The 19,692-nt window shown below is 41.8% G+C and overlaps 2 protein-coding genes across 2 annotated transcripts; one reads left to right on the top strand and one right to left on the bottom strand.

Moving 5' to 3' along the window:
* Positions 1 to 1,676: 1,676 nt before the first annotated feature.
* LOC123812618 (lysozyme C, milk isozyme-like) lies at positions 1,677 to 3,990 on the bottom strand. Its single transcript, XM_045829394.1, has 4 exons — positions 3,852 to 3,990; positions 2,743 to 2,901; positions 2,085 to 2,163; positions 1,677 to 1,743 (listed from the first exon to the last, which is right to left on the bottom strand). The coding sequence occupies exons 1-4, from the start codon at positions 3,988 to 3,990 to the stop codon at positions 1,677 to 1,679; spliced, it is 444 nt and encodes a 147-aa protein (XP_045685350.1).
* Positions 3,991 to 10,385: 6,395 nt separating this feature from the next.
* Positions 10,386 to 14,418, top strand: LALBA (lactalbumin alpha). Its single transcript, XM_045830152.1, has 4 exons — positions 10,386 to 10,518; positions 13,198 to 13,356; positions 13,782 to 13,857; positions 14,358 to 14,418. The coding sequence occupies exons 1-4, from the start codon at positions 10,386 to 10,388 to the stop codon at positions 14,416 to 14,418; spliced, it is 429 nt and encodes a 142-aa protein (XP_045686108.1).
* Positions 14,419 to 19,692: the final 5,274 nt, after the last annotated feature.

Consider the following 19,692-nt stretch of genomic DNA (forward strand, 5'->3'; position numbering starts at 1 on the left):
GAAAACATGATCTGGTAGAGAACCTCAGACTGCATCATATCTGAGGAAGTCTGCTTACTGGATTCCATAGAAGTGTCCCTCTTAGAAGAAGTGGCCTAGTACTTCTATTTTCATTCACATTGCAACCTGAGGGAAGTGTGGCCTCAGGCTGCTACCATGACCGAAACCCTTGTACATATAAAGGGAAGGGAGCTGGAAGCTGTTAACTACTTGCTGTATGTACCCTTGAGATTTGGATGGCATATTCCAATGCCCACTTCATTCTACCTTGTGCCAGACAGGTTAATTTCCATGCACGTTCACAACTCCTGAGAGGCCTCTTAGAAGGTAGATAGCAAGATAGCTTAGGGGAATGAATTAAAACTTCCATTGCTGCCAGTTTATCTTGGGGCCACAACTTGTAGTCACCTCCCTTCACTAAGTTCTAAATTCCCTTCATCCTTGGTTATTGTGTTGGTAGGTCTTGGGAGCTTGGTGGTGTGATCCTGACTCATTCCTGAAGAGTCCTGCACCTTTGGTAATCATACCGTGGCTGCACGCACCCAGTTACAGTTGGGCAATGTACAGTTGGGCAGTCCACAGATGCACCTGTGGGAAACAGAATGGTTGTCTCCCAAGATGTGCATATCCTAATCCCTGGGTCCTGTGAATGTTACCTTGGCAAAAGGAACTGTATAGACATGATTGCAGTTAAAGGCTTTGGAAGGGAAAAGTATCCTGGATTATTCCAGTGGGTCCAATCTAATCTCAAGTCCTTTTAAGTGGAGAAGCCGCCTCAGCTGTGATCAGAGAAAAACAGTGTGAGAAGGATTTGATGGTGGTCCTGAGATGGGGGTGGGGGGACTATGTATGGGGTCCAGGGAGAGGTTTCTAGTTGCTAAATATGGCTCCCTGCAAAGAATCAGGCCTTGGTCCTATACTGCGGGAGACTGAATTTTGCCAACACCTGAATGGGTAGGAAACAGACTGCCTTAGAGCCTAGAAGAGGAATATAACCTGCTCCCAAGTGATGCTGATGCTGCTGGCCCATGGACCACACTTTGAGTAGCACTGCTGTAGAGGATGGTGGAGGTGCAAGATGAAAAGAATCTGGGTTTCTGAATATGTGGGGCAGGGAGTCTTTCTATGCGTCTTGGACTACTTTGTGAGAGCACCATATTTTGGAAGCTCTGTTAAGCAGCTTAGTCATTTATCCTAGCCAACACAATCATCCTGATATTCTGGCAATTCTTCTCCATGTGTAAACAATCTCTCCTGCATTTTTCTTCTGTTTTATCTTCAATTTTCCTTTATGGTGATGGAGAATAATATTAGGCACCAGTACTAAATGAATTTCATAAGAGTTGGCATCTAGACTGCTATATTTAGCTGTCAATTCTGGCTTAGACTGGGTAACCCATAAGTTCTCAAGCAAAGATTCTCCTTAAAGTATCTTTCTAGGGGAGATTTGGGAAACTTCGGTGGTAGCCTTAGAGACAACAGGACTTCTGGTTGTCTGTATCATGCGGCAAGTCTCTATCATGACCCCAGCCCTTAAACATGCTACTTGAGACAGCTGCATTTGAGTAATTTTTATTGGAGGCAGAGATGGGGGAACATTCAGAGCTTCTAAAGACCTTAAAGAATTGCCCTGCCTTCTGGGCCACCTTCTTCAGGAGCCATTTTCAAGGATGGTCTCACAGGTCACAGCTGGCCAGGTATTTGGACAGATCATTGTTTTTGCAGTGATTTACCCAGGCCACCCTGAGGACAGAGAAATAAAACATAGATCAGAGGCATGGTCAGAAGTCTGTAAGGGCTGGGTTGAGAGGGAATGCAGGGCCTGTGGGTTGGAGTCCATTTATGCTGTTGGGAGAATCCCAGATAGGGATTCTCACCCAAGACACATGGGTGGGTGCTGCAGTCATGCCTGGGGTGAAAATGTCACAATATTATTCTGCTTCATTTCACACCAGGAGAACAGTCTCCTTACAAAGTCCTGGCAAAATCCTACAGCACAGATGCTGCTTACATGAGCATCCCAGATACAGTCTGGGTGTGTCTCCGGCAGAGTGGCTGGTCTCTGCCCTCCATGTTGCCCTTACCAAGCAGACATCCCTTTATGATCTCGCACAACCCTCTTGGCACAGGCAATGTCATCACTGATGTCATTATCCAGAAATTCTGAAAGGAGAAGTGGATGAGTGGGGAGGGAAAAATCCCTTTTGCTGTTTTAACAATCTTTTTGAGAGGAATTCCCAGAGGAAACAGCCTTGAGATTCAGAAACTCTTTATCTCTGGAGCCCTGCAGTGGGTTTGCCTTTCATTTGCTGGGTTATTGTGCTTTTGCCAAGAATCTGTCTTTGAGCCCTCTTCCCTTCAGAAGGCACCCCGCACTTGAAGGGCTAGGGAGAGCCTTTTGTTTCAGGTGACTGCTTAGCGTGTCTTGAGTAGCATGTGTGGGTTTGTGGAATGGTGATGCAGTGGTGTCCGTGTGAGGAACAGGATAACACATCTGGATAGATGGGGACCCATGACAGTGAGGCTTAGTCAAGGGTCAGTGTATCTCTCTCCCTTCATTTTGGCGGGAGGATCTCTGGAATCTTCTTTTAGTGTGACAACTGCTTAGGGCCCTTTTCTTCTGTAGAGTCAGCCCTCGCAGCACAGGCCAACGGGCAGGTGTTAGGGAGCAGTGTGTTCAGCATGGCACCTGTTTTACCTGCCCCCACACCACCTGGGCCCCAGAGGGCATAGAGTCCTTACTGCTGCACATTTTGTTGCAGGCATTTGCTGAGGGAATCTTGTCTTTGCACCACCACTTGTTGTTCAGCTGGAAGAGCCCATAGTCACTACTGCCATTGGCATTTTTTCCATTAAAGGCCCCGGTGTTGAAGTTGCTCTCATGCTCAGCCATGCAGACCCCTGTGTCCAAGACAGCAAAAAGTGTGGATAAAAAAAGAGAGCATGCTCCATAATGAGATTCAATTTGTGCTGTATTAGAACTACCAGAAGTGAAAGCCCGTTAAGACTGAAATGCAAAGACCTTGAGATCCTCAATGTTAGAGGTCATTTATAATCCAGGCGTATTCCCAGGCTTAAGCAATAATTAGCCTATGTTAAATGTGTGCATTTGGAATGCCCAGTCATCAGTCAGTCACAGTCTAACCTTTCCAGTCTCACCTTCCAGCCAAATATCCAGTTCTTGCCATGGTTTATGCAAGGGAAGAGGTGGAGTGGTGGGAGAATCCCAGGAAGGAATTTCAGAAAAACTAACTATCCTTGGGGGTAATACAAAAGAGAAGGTTTGGCATGGAGAACAATTAAGATATTCAAGAGAAGCTAAAATAGTTTCAGTTGTGCCTACCAATGAGATGGATGACTCTCAGTTCTTGCACCCTTGTCACTGCCTCACCCTCTGTTCTCACGATGCCCACCTAACTCCCTTGCGACACTAGTAGAACAACCTTAGACAAACTTAGCAGATGTGGGTTATTCTTTGGCAGACAAAAGAGCAGGGGGAGGGTAGGAGGCAGCATCTGTTGTGCTCCAGAGGCCTGGACTAAAAAGAACGCAGAGGAAAGCAAAGGCCATGGCAGTAAAACTAGAAGTGCGTCCATTAGTCCCTGGGTAAGTCCAAGGAAGTATTCCAGGTGATTTGGGGAAGAAGCAGGAGAAAATCTATTATAAGTAAGATAATAGGTGGAAAGAGAGAGAAGGAAAACGAGATAGGAATTATAAGGCAGAGGGGAAGGAGGAAAGAAAAACAGGCAGGGGAGTGAGAGAAAGCTGAGTTGGGGAGAGCTTGCTGGGTTGTAGAAGAGAGCCTTTTTGGGCAGGGACAGAGAAAGGACAGAGGAGTAGTTCATACTCACAGTTTGCCAGGCTGTAGCCATGGAAGCCATCCATTCCATGGGCCTTCAGCTTGCGGGCCAGCTCACACTTGGAGAAGATTTTGGCATTGCAAGCTGCAAAGAAGCAGCTGAGGAGGAAGATGATCAGAACTGACCTCATTTTTTGCAGCTAGTGGAACCCGCGGACTGGTATGTCCAGGATGCTGTTGTCTCTTATACTCTTTGGGCACAAAGTGTCTCTGCGTGGGCAGTCGTGCTGGCATCTGTGCCAGGAAGAAGGACTTGGCCGCCCAAGGCTAATTCCCCAAACTGCCAGTGTGATTTTCAGGGAAGGGGATGTAACCAAGAATGGTACCAGGAATAATGTTTGGTGGGGAGAGCAATCCTAGATTTGGACAAATGCATGGAAAGCGGGGGATGGCAAGAGAAGGGAGTTGGTAGGAGAAAGAAGTGTGATTTTCAAGGCTTGTTCTTTGTTGGAATGTCCCCAGAGGGGGTTGTTCTTATATGCTCTGCTGAACTTAGGCTCATTATCTGTGTTTGGCTAAAGGTATTTTCCCACTTGGTCTGGTGGGAGACCCATGATGACCATCACTGAGTTTGGAGGGATTGAGGCTCTTGGCATCTGCAATCAGTAAACCATTGGTTGAACAGAAGACCACTACAGATTAAGTTCATAATATCTCTACACCTGAAAGAAGTCATTAGATCTAAACACCCAACTATACTTGAATTCTCTTTAACATCTGTATTCACTGATATATGTGTGTATATTATAAATAAATAAATAAATAAATAAATAAATGTATATTTGTGTGTGTATTCACTTATTATCAGTAATTTGTTCATAAGATTATGGAGGCTGAGAAGTCCAGATCCAGAAAAGCCAACATTATAAGTTCTAGTACAAGTCTGAGTCTGAGAACAAGGAGAGCTGATGGTGTAATTTCCAGCCTGAGATGGAGTCTGAAAACAGGGAAAGATCAATATCTCAGCCTTTTATTCTATTTAGGCCTTCAACAGATTGGCTGGCTGAGCCTAGAGATCACTCTTTTAGTCACTGCCCAGAGTACTTCCAACGTCCTTCTCCATGTCCCTAAAGATTACCACCATGTTCCCACCGCAACTATTGATTTCTAGCCACCATTGCTTGTTTGATAAGAGTTTCTTCTTCATCTCTTGCTCATTTCCTGTTTAGGTTACCAATATTCTTAAATATAGGGTCTGGAGCTAAATGAAAAATACATCAAAATCTCTATGATTCCTGATAATTTGGAGCTTTTGGGGAGAAAGTGAAATAAATTCATCCAATGCAAAAGAAATTTTAAGAAGATCTGAAATGACTCTGGGAGGGTGCAGATAAATGGCCAAAAAGAGAAATCACATAATTTGTGTTTATAAGTAGATGGCTTTTAGTTGCTTGAACCATCCTTTTATCCCAGGGATAATTTCCACTTGATCATGGTGTATGATCTTTTTAATGTACTGTTTGTTTTACTAGTACTTTGTTGAACATTTTTACATCTATATTTATTAAGTGTATTGGCCTGTAGTTTTCTTCTCTTGTAGTATTCTTATCTGGCTCTACTCTCAGGTAATACTGGCCTTATAAAAAGAGATTGGGAGGGTTCCTTCCTCTTCAGTTTAGGAAAAGTTTGCAAAGAATTGGCATTCACTCTTTGAATGACTGGTAGAATTTCCCTTGAATACACCTGGTCCTGGGCTTTTCTTTCTTGGGAGGTTTTTGGTTAATGATGCAATCTTTTTGCTTGTTATTGGTGTGTTCAGATTTTCTTTTTTCACCACTCATATTTGGTAGTTATGTGTTTCTAGGAATTTACCTGTTTCTTCTAGGTTGTCCAATTTGTTCTGTATAATTATTCATAGTAGTTTCTCATGACCCTTTATTTTTGTGACATCAGTTTAATGTCTCATTTATAATTTATTTATTTCAGTTTTCTCCCTTTTTTCTAGCTAAAGGTTTGTCAATTTTATCTTTAACCCCCAGCTCTTAGTTTAATTGTTCTCTTCTATTGTCTTTTAAAAATATATTTTATTGATTATGCTATTACAGTTATCCCATCCCCCCCCCCCCCTTGATTCCCTCTGCCCTCCACACACCCTCCCACCTGCATTCCTCCACCCCTAAGTTCATGTCCATAGGTCGTATGTATAAGTTCTTTGGCTTCTACATTTCCTATACTATTTTTAACCTCCTCCTGTCTATTTTGTACCTACCAATTGTGCTTCTTGTTCTCTGTACCTTTCCCCTGATTCTCACTCCTTCCTCTCCCTGCTGATAACCCTCCATGTGATCTATATTTCTGTGATTCTGTTCCTGTTCCAGTTGTTTGCCTAGTTTGTTTTTGTTATATATATTTAGGTTCAGTTGTGATATTTGTGAGTTTGTTGTCATTTTACTGTTCATATTTTTTATCTTCTTTTTCTTAGATAAGCCCATTTAACATTTCATATAAGGGCTTGGTGATGATGAACTCCTTTAATTTTATCTCATTTGGGAAGTACTTTATCTGCCTTTCCATTCTAAATAATAGCTTTGCTGGATAGAGTAATCTTGGATGTAGGTTCTTGCCTTTTATGACTTCAAATACAGTACTTCTTTCCAGCCCCTTCTTGCCTGCAAGATTTCTTTTGAGAAATCAACTGATAGTCTGATGGGAACTCCTTTGTAGGTAACTATCTCCTTTTCTCTTGCTGCTTTTAAAATCCTCTCCTCTTTAATCTTGAGTAATGTAATTATGATGAGCCTTGGTGTGTGCTTCCTTGGGTCCAATTTTTTTGGGACTCTCTGAGTTTCCTGGAAGTCTATTTCCTTTGCCAGATTGGGGAAATTCTCTTTCATTATTCTTTTAAATAAGTTTTCAATTTCTTGCTCTTGCTTTTCTCCTTTTGGCACCCCTATGATTTGGATGTTGGAATGTTTAAAGTTGTCCTGGAGCTTCCTAAGCCTCTCCTCATTTTTTTGAATTCTAGTTTCTTCATTTTGTTCCAGTTGAATGTTTATTCCTTCCTTCTGGTCCAAATCATTGATTTGAGTCCTGGTTTCCTTCCCTTCACTGTTGGTTTTCTGTACATTTCCTTTATTTCACTTTTCATAGCTTTTGCCTTTTCCTCTATTTTATGACCATACTCAACCATTTCTGTGAGCATCCTAATTACCAGTGTTTTGAACTGTGAATCTGACAGGTTGGCTATCTCTTCACTGCTTAGTTCTATTTTTGGAGTTTTGATCTGTTCTTTCATTTGGGTCACATTTTTTCATCTCCATGTACCTGCTGTTTAGTAAGGGGCTAAATATAGTGGTGCTATATGTGGGGGAGGGGTTGAAGAGAGAACAGTGCTGCTTGCCAGCTCTCAGCTGGCTTTCAGTCACTTCCCCTTCTACCCACAAGCAAATTGGATCCTTTTAGTGCTGATTCCTGGGTGGGTGGGTTTCTGTGTGTATGTTCTAGGACCCTGTGGGTCTCTCCAATGAGCTCTCCCTGTGAGGTTGGGAGCTTCTCCTGCTGCCACAATCCCTATAGGTTTTTATAGCAGAGGTTTCAAGGCTTTAGTTTACCATGCTGGAACCCTGGGTTGAGTGGTCTGTCTCACTCCCCAGTTGTTCCTCTCAGTTTATCTGAACACAAATGTGAGACTGCCTGGTCTGCCAGCAGCCGCCTTTCCCACTTGGTCCTCCAGTCACCATCTTGCCGTATGTCCTCTCCAGCCCACCTGCCCATTTCTGCTCCTCCTACTGGCCAGAATGAATGTTTCTTCTTTAACTCCTCGCTTGTCAGACTTCCATACAGTTTGGTTTTCTTGCAGTTCTGGTTATTTTTTGCTTTTAAATTTGTTGTTGTCCTTCTTTTGGTTGTGTAAGGAGGCAAATTATATCTACTTACCTCAATCTTGGCCGGAAGTCCTGTTATGTGTGGTTTTAAGTTTCAAATAAATGGCCTAGTAGTATGCATATCATTCTGCATCTTGAAACATTTTTCATTCAAAGTGTTTACTGTTTTGTTTTGTTTTTTTCTGCAAAAATGCTCTATTGATTCTTTTGGGTCCCAAGCATGGGAGAGGACTCCGGAGTGGTTAAAAGGATGCCTAATGGTTTCAGGGAGAGGCTCAGGCAGAAGCCAAACACCACAGGGATGCAGAGGGGCCCCTCAAAGTTCTTTGGGCTCCAAAGGCTCGTAGTTGTGCTTGAGGGTGAGCCTTTCAAAGAGACACTCTCCTAACCCAGCCTGGGGGCCTGCCAGTCTGCAGAAGTTAGCCAGATGGTTACTCATCTTCTTGATGAGTTTTACCTCTTCATCCAGGAAGTGGTTCTCCAGGAAGTCACTGAGATAATTTTAAATAATTTGCTTCCTTGAATGCAAAAATCCTGCCTGGGGAAATATTCACCTTCATAGAACTGCTTCTTATATCCTCATATCAACTCACTGCTATAAGCATCAAGAGTGACTGGAGAGGCCCTGGCTGCTGTGGCTCAGTTGGTTGGAGCTCCATCCTATAACCAAAGGGTTGTGGGTTTTATTTCCAGTCTGAGCACATACCTAGGCTGTGGGTTTTATCCCTGATTAGGGTCTGTATGATCCACAGTCTGGGCACCTATAAGTGGAACCAATCAGTTCTCTTGCACTGATGTTTCTTGCTCTTCCTCTCTCTCTCTCTAAAAAAAAAAAAAAAGAATAAGGAGGAGGAGAAGGAAAGGAAGAAGGAGAGGGAGAAGGAGAAGGGTAAAGATTTAAGAAATAAAAATAGATATTTTATAAATTGAGAATGAAAAATCTATTAAGATTTGCATATAAATTTTATTGCCTTTTAATTTCATGCATATCAATTTATTTTCACTAATATTAAAATGTAAAGTTTATTTTAGTATATTTTAAAATAATCTGTGTGTTTTTTAAAAGGTTTTATTTATTTATTTTTAGAGAGAGGAGAAGGGAGGGAGAAAGGGAGAGAAACATCAATGTGTGAGAGATAAATTGATGGGTTGCTTCTCCATGCTCCCCAAATGGGGACTGAACCTGCAACCCAGGCACATGCCCTGATGAGGAATTGAACCTGTGACCTTTCACTTTGTGGAGCAATGCCCAAGCAACTGAACCACAGCTATCAGGGCAAAATAATTTGTGTGTTTTCATTTACATTTATTTATTTGCATTTTTATTGATACTATTCTCAATTTAAAAGTAAACCTATGATTAATATGAACATAAAAGCAGTTTTAGAAGTAGTAATGCAATGCAACAATTTAAAATAATTCTATACAAATTGACAGCAGTCCTTTGGTGTGGTTATAGAATCTGAATCAATTGTACTAAGTTACTTTGCAAGGATGTTTGTATAAGCAACCAAAATGGAAAGTGCCAATAGAGAGCACCCCCTCTCCAAATTTTATTTCCTTTAAATCGCTCTATAACTTAATTAAGAATTTGTCTAACATTTGGGTTTCAAGTTCAAGATCTAGCTTTATTCATCTAGTGATAATTTACCTGAATTATGGGAGGAAGTAGAACAGGGGGAGGATATTAACTATTAGAAGTAATGATCAGTATTATTGTGGCCTTTAGGGTGTTCTTCCAACTGGTTGCCCTTGACTGTATGTATAAACAGTATGTACAAACTATAGTTTTGGTTGGCTCCTGCCAAATGTATTTTGAAGCAGATGCTTCTGATTTCTTAATCTCTAGCAGTCCTCCAAAACAGATAGTGGTTTGAGAAACTTTGATTTTTACCATAGCATCTGAGACAATGAACATAGCTTCCTAGTATATTTCTGAAAAATCCAGTGTGTTGTAAATGTCTCTTCACTACCTAGATTCACATCTCAGCCTGCAAGCAGAGCACCCTAACTAAACCTCTCTGGAAAGGGAGATTTTGGCAGGAGCTTTTTTCCATTAGCTGTGTGCATGTCTTTCCACACAGTCCCTCTTCCCATGCTGTGATCATTGCTGTTCTTGTTTGGTCTTTTTCCAAGAACCTGCATCTTTCTCTGAATGTTTGTAACTGTTCCCATTAGACATCTATCTTCTTTTTCTGATGATCCCAGTTACACTATTTTACAAACATTTCTAGGAAACTAATGGTTCTTATTGTCTGAGGCACATTTATTTTCTTTTCTCCATTTAGCTGTGATTTCTGACCTGAATACAGCTTTTTATTGCTTACAGGGAAGGGAAGAGATACAACCAAGTTATAGGCAAGCAGTCTGTTGCCATAACATCCTCCTTCCTAGAACCTGTCTTATAAGAAACAAAGGTATGAATAAAGCCAAATAGGAAACAGGACCATGCTTGGAACTCTCTGTGGATGGAGAACAAATAATACCTGTATGGACTAGAGATTAGGAAAGGGGAAGGAAAAGTGGGGCGAAATTACGGAAGGAAGTTGGCAGGCTCTGTGTTTCTGTGTAGCACGGCCAGTTTCTCTTCATCCTTTTCCCAGAACTAGGGCTTGGTGCCAGGGCTCCTGAGGCGTTCTTCACAAATAAAAGGAGGTGAAGTTGTGTGGTGTCCCCATTTCAGATTCTTGGGTAAAATCAACATGATGTCCTTGGTCTCTCTGTTCCTGGTGAGCACTCTATTCCCTGCCCTCCAGGCCAAGCAATTTACAAAATGTGAGCTGTCCCAGGTGCTGAAAGACATGGATGGCTATGGAGGCATCACTTTACCTGAATGTGAGTTTTCTGCTGCCTTGCTTCATCCCATTCTTCATCTGATTCCCTCCTCCACCCTCCTTTTCCTCCCACTTTTGTCTCCACTTTCATTGGATTATCCAATAATCTTCTTACCCTTTCTGTTTATCTGTTTACTCTTTTTCTATATATTTTATTAATTATGCTATTGCAGTTGTCCCAATTATTTTCCCTTTGCCCCCTTTACCTGGTACCCCCATTCTTTCCAGTAATCCCCCTATAATTCATGTCCATGGGTCATACATATAAAGTTCTTTGGCTACTCCATTATCTATACTGTTCTTATCACCCCCCTGTCTATTTTGTACCTACCAATTTGTGCTTCTTAATCCCTGCAAATATACCCCCATTTTTCCTGTTACCTCTCCCAACTGATAACTCTCCTAATGATCTCCCTATCTATGATTCTGTTCCTGTTCTGCTTGTTTGCTTAGTTTGTTATTTGGATTCAATTATTGAGAGTTGTGAATTTATTGCCATTTTAATGTTCTTTGTTTTGATCTTCTCCTTTTCTTATATATTTCCCTTTAGCATTTCCTATAATAATGGCTTGGTGATGATGAACTCCTTTAGTTTTACCTTGTCTGGGAAGCACTTTATTTTCCCTTCAATTCTCAATGCTAGCTTTGTTGGATAGAATAATCTAGATCATAGGTCCTTGCTTTCATCGCTTTGAGCACTTTTTGCCAGTCTCTTCTAGCCTGCAGAGTTTCTTTTGAGAAATCAGCTGACAGTCTCATGGGAATCCCTCTGTAGGTAACTCTCTGCTTTTCTCTTGATGCTTTTAAGATTTTCTCTTTTGTCTTTAACCTTTGGCATTTTAATTATGATGTGTCTTGGTGTGTTCCTCTTTGGGTCCATCTTGTTTGGGACCTTCTGTGCTTCCTGAACTTGTACATCTATTTCTTTCATCAAATTAGGGAAATTTTCTTTCATTATTTTTTTACAAGATTTTATTTATTTATTTTTTTTAGAGAGGGAAGGGAGGGAGAAAGAGAAAAAGAGAGAAACATCAATGTGCAGTTGCTGGGGGCCATGGCCTGCAACCCAGGCATGTGCCCTGACTGTTTTTTCAAATAAGTTTTCAATTTCTTGCTCCTCCTCTTCTCCTTCTGACACCTCTATGAGTTGGATTTAGGTACATTTAAATTTTCCCCAGATATTCCTAACTCTATCCTCATTTTTAAATTTTTTTTTCTCCCTGCTGTTCTGATTGAATGATTTTTCTTTCCTTGTGTTCCAAATTGTTGGTTTGATTCTCTGGTTTATCCTCTCCACTGCTGGTTCCCTGTAGATTGTTCTTTTTTTTTTTTAATTTTAATTTTATTTTTTAAAATATTTTAAAAAAGATTTTATTTATTTATTTTTAGAGAGGGAAGGGAGGGAGAAAGAGAGAGAGAGAGAAACATCAATGTGTGTTTGCTGGGGGCCGTGGCCTGCAATCCAGGCATGTGCCCTGACTGGGAATCGAACCTGTGGTGCTTTGGTTCCCAGCCTGAGCTCAATCCACTGAGCTACTCCAGCCAGGGAAGATTTTTCTTTATTTCACTCAATATAACCTTTATTTCTGCCTGGGATTTTTTTGTGTCAATGAAGTACCCAAAGAGTTCCTGGAGCATCCTGATGACCAGTGTTTTGAACTATGCATCTGACAGGTTGCTTATCTCCATTTAATTTAGTTTTTTTGGGTTTTGTTCTGTTCTTTCATTTGGGCCATATTTCTTTGTCTCCTCATTTTGGCAACTTCCTTGTGTTTGTTTCTTTATATTAGGTAGAGCTGCTTTGACTCCCTTAGTGTATCTGTTAAGTTTTATGGTAAAGCCTTGGGTAATCACCAGGGCAGGGTAACCTGTGTCACCACTCTGTTGCTGTGTCAGGGGAAGGGCTCACAGAGGGGATAATGTTGCTGTCTGGCCTCTGGAGTTTTGCCTAGGAGGAAGCTGTCTTCCCACTCACACTTCACTTTCTCCCTATATGCCACTGGCACCCCTGCAGCTGTTGCTCTAGTGCTGAATACCACCAGGGAGTGGGTCTGCATGAGTCCTAAGTGCATTGTGGGTCCTTTAAGAAGAATCTTTCTTCTGCCACCCCAATCTCCACTGTTTTTTACAGCCAGAAGTTATGCGGACTTATCTGTATGGCACCTGGATCCTGGGCTGAGTGGTCTGGACTGGGGCTGGGATCCCTCACTTCCGAGGTATCCCTCCCATTTTTTATCTACCACATGTGGATGTGGGACTGCCCATTCCATCTCCATGCCTTTCCATGTCTCCATCCCTCCTACCCATCTGGATGAATGTGGCTTCTTTAAATCCTTGATTGTCAGACTTCCACATAGCTGGATTTTCTGACAATTCTGGGTGAAATTTGTTTTGTAGCCTGGTTGTATTTTTTCCTGTAGCTGTGTGTGAGGCAAGGTGTGTTTACCTATGCCTCCATCTTGATGGGAAATCTGTTTACTCTTCTAATACATTTATTCTCCTATCTTTTCTTTTTTCCCCAATGTCATCTTTTTGGAATCTTTTTTTTAATCTCATCAAAATACTCTGTGCTTTGCCATATTTGGGAATTTGCCGGAGAGCCTTTTTCTCTCTAGGAACATAGGTGCTCATTTATGCTGCACCAGGCCATCTCTGTGACACCTTTCTCCTCTTTCCCCAGGGATCTGCACCATATTTCATATGACTGCTTATGACACACAAACCATAGTCCATAACAATGGCAGAACAGAATATGGACTCTTCCAGATCAATAATAAACTTTGGTGCAGGGACAAACATATACATCAGTCAAGGAACATCTGTAACATCTCTTGTGAGAGTAAGTAGCCTTTTGTACCCTATTTCTCTGTTTTTCTGGAACCCACCCCTGGGATAATCTCTGGATTCATTGCCTTGGACTCCACATCAACTGTGGGACTTGAATTGAGAGCACTGAGTATGATGCTACTAGAGTTAATTATGAGCACCATATCCCCAAACAGTCCCCTGAAGTTCACGGGTAGATAATCTGAGCTGTCTGGGAGTCTTGAAGTCCAATACCCTCCATTTTCAGAATTAAGTCCATTGATGAAGTTGATAATTACTCCATAGATGCTTTTCACCTAGGGGGAGGCATTACTGTGTTGGCTTTCTTATGGAGGAAGGCAACAGTTCAGAGAAGGACCAGACCTACTAGATCCTGGGAAGAGGAAAACTCATTACCTTTCTGGGTAATACTTAGCTCTCTATTTTGTTTCCTGCCAGAGTTTTTGGATGATGACCTTACTGATGACATGATGTGTGCCAAGAAGATCCTGAATAGTGAAGGAATTGACTACTGGTGAATTCTTATCCCATTTTCTATGTTTCCTTTCCCTTCATTTTTCTCATCCCTTTAGCTCCAGCATCCTTCCTCTCCTCTCTATCTCCTGGTAATTTAATCTAGAATATAGTCTCCAAATCAACATTCATCAAGCAGACTCAGTTTTCCAAGTTTTAAGCCTCCCTCACTTCACTCCTGTTTGGCAATTGTTCTCATAAGGCTGAGACTCAGCCTCTTTTCACCTAGACTTGGACATCTAATTGTACTTTTATAGTCCTAGACCCTAAAGTGAACCCTTAGTACCACTGTATGCCTTTTCTAGCCCTACAATTATTTTTTTCTTTTTTTTTTGAGTTTTAAAAATGAACCCTACTCCACTAGTGGCTCATCAGTTTAGGAATGTCTTTCTGTAATTTTCATCCATATTGTTCCACCTCAGCCCCCTGGGGATAAAGCTAAATGAGAGTTTGAGCTAAGGTCCAGTCAACCAACTTGCCCTGTCTCCTTTCCATTATCAGGTTGGCTCATAAACCACTCTGCTCTGAGAAGCTGGAACAATGGCTCTGTGAGAAGCTGTGAGTGCCTGCTGGATGTCCTTGTTGCTTTGGCCCTTTATATGCTCCTGGAACTTCTCTTCCCCAAAGACACCTCAGTCTGCATCTTTCTACTCTCTTGAAGCTATTTTGCCTTTGAGGCCTGGGCCCTGTAGTAACAACATTGGACACTTGAGGACTATTCTCCAGGGATGCCTGACTGGTGCACTGAACTTTTGTCCCATGCTCAGTGCCCCTGATGGCACTTTCACTACAACAATGGATTCCACCTCTGTCCTAAATAAAGGGCCTGATTTTGAGTAACTGGCTGTATTTTCTTCCTGGAGGGAGAGGGAGGAAATAGGGTGAGTGGGTAAACACTGAAGCCATAGGTCATAGCCACCTTCCATCTCTACTGAAGAGGAAATAGGTTGAACTTATAACAGAAAGATGGATTTATTTTCTGTAGCAATTTATTCAACAAACTTTTATGGATCACCCAGCATATTCAAGGAACTATAGAGGGGATCCAAAATTGGCTAAAAGGACTAATAAGAGATGGGAGATAAACATTAGTAAATAATTACATATAAGGAATAGTATAATAAATATCATGGGAGAGGTTAGAAATATACCCTGAGCATCCACAAGAGGAAAGGCAATTTGTATTTGGGTATGTGTGGGACAAGGGATCAAAGAAGGATTCATGAAAGGAGTGGCATTTGAGTTGGCTTTGAGTGGTGGGTGGGATTTTGACGGGTGGAGATGTAGGATGGGAAAAGACAGCAAGGATAGAGCCTCCAAGAATCTCAAATGGCTGACTTGAGGGTTTGAGGAGTTTCTTTACCTGTGAGATAAGGAAATATTCTTCACAAAGAGCTGTAAGAGGAACTCTCTCTGGAGACTGGAGATAAGAACAGAAGACCCTTATAGTCAGCTTAGTAATCAAAGAATCTGGGCAGCTGGGGCCTTTTAAGGAGGATTTTCACAGAACCTTATTCCAATGATTATGAGGGGCGTGAAAGAAGGAAAATCTAGAGATTTGAGTCTGTTACCGAACAGCAGTCAGGGTCCTGTTGCCCGCTACCACCCACTAGGCAAAATTCCAGAGGCAAAGTTTTGGTTATAAAGGAAAGAAATCTTTATTCAAAAGCTTCACAATTTTGGAACAACAGCTTTCCACATGCATTTGTCACTTATACCTATCAATTAAGGCTAAACTCTAACACCTGAGGTCTCCTCTCATTTCCCCCTGTTAGTTTTAATTATCTTATTTCTATAAAGTTAGTTTACAAACTAAAACAAGATACAAAAGCTACACAATTTTGGAATAATGGCAGGCTTCTACCTCAGAGGTTGTCCCCTATAGAACACTCAAAGAATAACCCTGCCACCCTCTCTCAGACCAGCCCAACCCTAGGCTGTGCACAGATTTTATTCCCATCCAAAATCCATCCAAAATGCCATCTGTTGGGAAATGCAGGCAGCTGCCCCATGATCATACAGGCCTCCTTGAGAAAGGTAGCCTGAGAGAGAGCCCCAGAGCCAGCCCATCCAGGAGACCGAGAGCCCTTCTTTTATTTCAAATCTTCTAGCCCACAATTCTATGCACTCTGGAGGCATTCAGCTTCTCAAACAATCCCATTCTAGGCAGTTTACCATTGCCTCCACCTATGGCCCCCCCCACCTACTTCTCCCCAGTGATCTGATCAGATCTCTCTGTGTCAAGTCTTAACATGGGTTTATGGTACTCATTGATGGGTCAAATCTGGGCAGGTGATCTCCATTCTCTGTACCTCAATTTCCTCTTCTTCAAATGAGTGTTTTAATCTAGATGGTTTTTCAGAGATCTCTTCCTACTTTGATAATCCAGTATTCAAAAACTCCAATTTAATTTACCACATTTCTGAATTAGCTGAGTTATCTTCTAATTTATATCTTCGTCCTGCTTTCCTAAAATACCTAATATAGCTAATACTATATACTGCTGTATACTGCTCCCACCTGATACACCTACTGGGGCTTTAGGCAATCTGACCTTACTCCTCTGGTTTCAGAGACTAGCAGCTCCCAAATGAGGCCCCTGGCCTGTTTAGGGACCTATAGGGTCAGTCAAAGTGTAGAGGGACCATCTCTCAGGAAATAACTTGTATTCATCATATGATTTTAGTGTGAATTAAAACATAATGTGATGAATCTCCCAGGGGTATTGCATGCTATTCTCCTCTTAATTATGGGACAAAAAGCTTTTCCCCAAGTCTCCAGTATCTTAGGAGTAACCCCTGTGTATGGGTATATGGTCAGGATTGGATGTTCATTCCCCACATTGAGCTCACACATCTACTTTTTAACTTATTATCCTGCCTTGGTTATACTCCCAGGGAGCCATATTCTCTGGAAAATGTAAGGGATCAGCTCCATTAAGTGGCCACAGAAGAAATGCAAATAAAGTTGAGGCTGTTTGGGGCTCAGCCTGATAGCCTTGGCCTTCATCGTACAGAGAGGATCAGGAAATTTCACCTGTGGGTATACCTTTACGAGGCCATAATCTTCAGATGCCTTTGCTGAAATAAACTGACAAGAAATTTGTGCAGAGGATTATAGCCTGAGGGTCAAAGGATCAAGGACAGAGATAAGCCAGGGAGCTGGCGAGGAGGGAGTTTTGACTGATGTGGTGGTCTTGGCCTTTGGGTAGAAACAGAAAGAAGCTGCTATTGTTTATTTTATTTTTATTTTTTTATTGTCTTTTTTTCCATTACTATTACCTGGTTCCCCTGACAATCATCACACTGTTGTCCATGTCCATGAGTCCTTTTTCCTTTTTGCTCCATCCTTCTACCCCTTAACTGCCCCCCCACCCCCGCGCCCCCAGCTGTCATCCTGCTCACTATCTATGAGTCTAGCTGCTCTTGTTTTCTTCCTAAGTTTCTTGGGAGCTGAATGGGAGGTGCGATGGTGGCTAAGCACTTGTTCTCTCCAACTCCTCTCTCCGCTCTCTCCAACTCCTTCTCATTCCTATAGGCCTGCAACGTCTTGAACCAGGCAGGGAGCTGCAGAGGTCCAGGCTGAGGTGGGCTGTGGGGAGGCTCAGGGGAGGGACCATCACAGTGTGCACTGTCCACAGAGCTCTATGTGAGGACTCTGGACAGTGTCCCAAAACATGGATTCTATTTCTCTCTTTCTATCCCAGCTTTTCTTCCCTGCCTCTTTCCTCTGACATCTATATTGTTGTAAATGCAGGAATTTAACTGGATTAATTTAAAAATGTTCATTTTAATAAGTTTTTTTCCTCACTCCCCCTTCTCTCTCATTCATTCATTCTTTTCACTTATCTAACACTAATTAAAAACCTATTAAGTGACAGGACTACTCTAGACACTGGGGATACAAAAAAGTTAGTTGATAGGGACTTTGCTCTCAAGAGTTATATGTTAGGAAAGGATATTTCTAAACGTGTCCCATTTTCTAGGATTATCTAAGAGAAAGGACTCTTCAGACAGACTCAGTTATGCTGTTACAGTTGTCCCCTTTTCCCTCTCCTTTATTCCCCTCTGACCTGAACCCTCCTCCCCCCCATATTTCCCCACTGTAGTTCATGTCCATGGGTCATACATGTAAGTTTTTTTGCTTCTCCATTTTCCGTACTGTTCTTAACCATCCCCCACCTATTTTGTATCTACCATTTGTCTTCTTATTCCCTGTACCTTTTCACCCATTCTCCCCACTCACCTTCCCCACTGATAACCCTCCATGTGATCTCTATTTCTGTGAATATGCTCCTTTTCTAGTTGTTTGCTTAGTTTATTTTTGTTTATGTTTTTCTTTTTGTAGGTTTGGTTGTTGATAGTTGTGAATTTGTCATTTTACTGTTCATAGTTTTTATCTTCTTTTTCTTAGATAAGTCCCTTTAACATTTCATGTAAGGGGCTGGTGATGATGAACTCCTTTAACTTGACCTTATCTGGGAAGCACTTTATCTGCCCTTCCATTCTAAATGGTAGCTTTGCTGGATAGAGTAATCTTGGATATAGGTCCTTGTTTTTCATGACTTCAAATACAGTACTTCTTTCCAGCCCCTGCTTGCCTGCAAGGTTTCTTTTGAGAAATCAGCTGATTGTCTGATGGGAACTCCTTTGTAGGTAACTGCCTCCTGTTCTCTTGCTGCTTTTAAGATTTACTCCCTCTCTTTAATCTTGGATAATGTAATTATAATGTGCCTTGATGTGTTCCTCTTTGGGTCCAGTTTTTTTGGGACTCTCTGAGCTTCCTGGACTTCGTGGAAATCTATTTCCTTTGCCAGATTGGGGAAGTTCTCTTTCATTATTCTTTCAAATAAGTTTCAATTTCTTGCTCTTCCTTTTCTCCTTCTGGCACCCTTATGATTTGGATTTTGGAATATTTAGAGTTGTCCTGGGGTTCCTCAGCCTCTCCTCATTTTTTTGAATTCTAGTTTCTTCATTCTGTTCCAGTTGAATGTTTATTTCTTCCTTCTGGTCCAAACCATTGATTTGAGTCTGGTTTCCTTCCCTTTACTGTTGGTTTTCTGTACATTTTCCTTTATTTCACTTTTTATAGACTTCACTTTTTCCTCTATTTTGAGACCATACTCAACCATTTCTGTGAGCATCCTAATTACCAGTGTTTTGAACTGTGCATCTGAAAAGTTGGCTATCTCGTCATTGCTTAGTTGTATTTTTTCTGGGGCTTCGATCTATTCTTTTCTTTTGGGATATATATATATATATATATATATATATATATATATATTTATTTATTTATTTATTTTTTGTCTTGGCATGCCTGTTACATAGTAAGGGACAGAGCTTTAAGTATTCGCCAGGGCGGGACACCCAGGTTGCTTGGCTCTGCCGTTGTATGTGGGGGAGGGGTCCGAGAGGCAACAATGCCACTTGCTCAGCTCCCCACCGGCTTTCAATCACTTCCTCCACTACCCACAAACACACTGGGCTCTTCCAGTGCTCATTCCAGGGTGGGTGGTTTTGTGTATATTATAGGATCCTGTGGTTCTCTGCAACAAACTTTCCTGTGAGGCTGGGAGTTTCTCCTGCCACCTCAACCCCCCAAAGATATTTTAGTCAGAGGTTTTGAGACTTTATTTCCCATGCTGCAATCCTGGGTGGTGTGGTTTGTCCCGCTCCCCACTTGTACCTCCCAGTTTATCTGCATGGAAATGTGGAACCACCCACTCCATTAGCCACTGCCTTGCCTAGTCTGCCAGCTGCTGCCTTGCCACCAGTCCTCTCCACCCTGGATGCCCATCTCCACCCCTCCTATAGGTCTGGATGAATATTTCTTCTTT

This window comes from Phyllostomus hastatus, unplaced genomic scaffold (genome assembly GCF_019186645.2).
Source record: "Phyllostomus hastatus isolate PE091 unplaced genomic scaffold, TTU_PhHast_1.1 phas_scaffold_93, whole genome shotgun sequence".
Lineage (NCBI taxonomy): Eukaryota > Metazoa > Chordata > Mammalia > Chiroptera > Phyllostomidae > Phyllostomus > Phyllostomus hastatus.

Coding starts and splice junctions, on each gene's coding strand:
- LOC123812618 (XM_045829394.1), bottom strand. CDS start 3,990: ATGAGGTCAGTTCTGATCATCTTCCTCCTCAGCTGCTTCTTTGCAGCT. Junction 2,902..3,851: donor TGGCTACAGCCTGGCAAACT/GTGAGTATGAAC, acceptor TCTTGGACACAG/GGGTCTGCATGGCTGAGCAT. Junction 2,164..2,742: donor CTGCAACAAAATGTGCAGCA/GTAAGGACTCTA, acceptor TTCTCCTTTCAG/AATTTCTGGATAATGACATC.
- LALBA (XM_045830152.1), top strand. CDS start 10,386: ATGATGTCCTTGGTCTCTCTGTTCCTGGTGAGCACTCTATTCCCTGCC. Junction 10,519..13,197: donor AGGCATCACTTTACCTGAAT/GTGAGTTTTCTG, acceptor CTCTTTCCCCAG/GGATCTGCACCATATTTCAT. Junction 13,858..14,357: donor AGTGAAGGAATTGACTACTG/GTGAATTCTTAT, acceptor TTCCATTATCAG/GTTGGCTCATAAACCACTCT.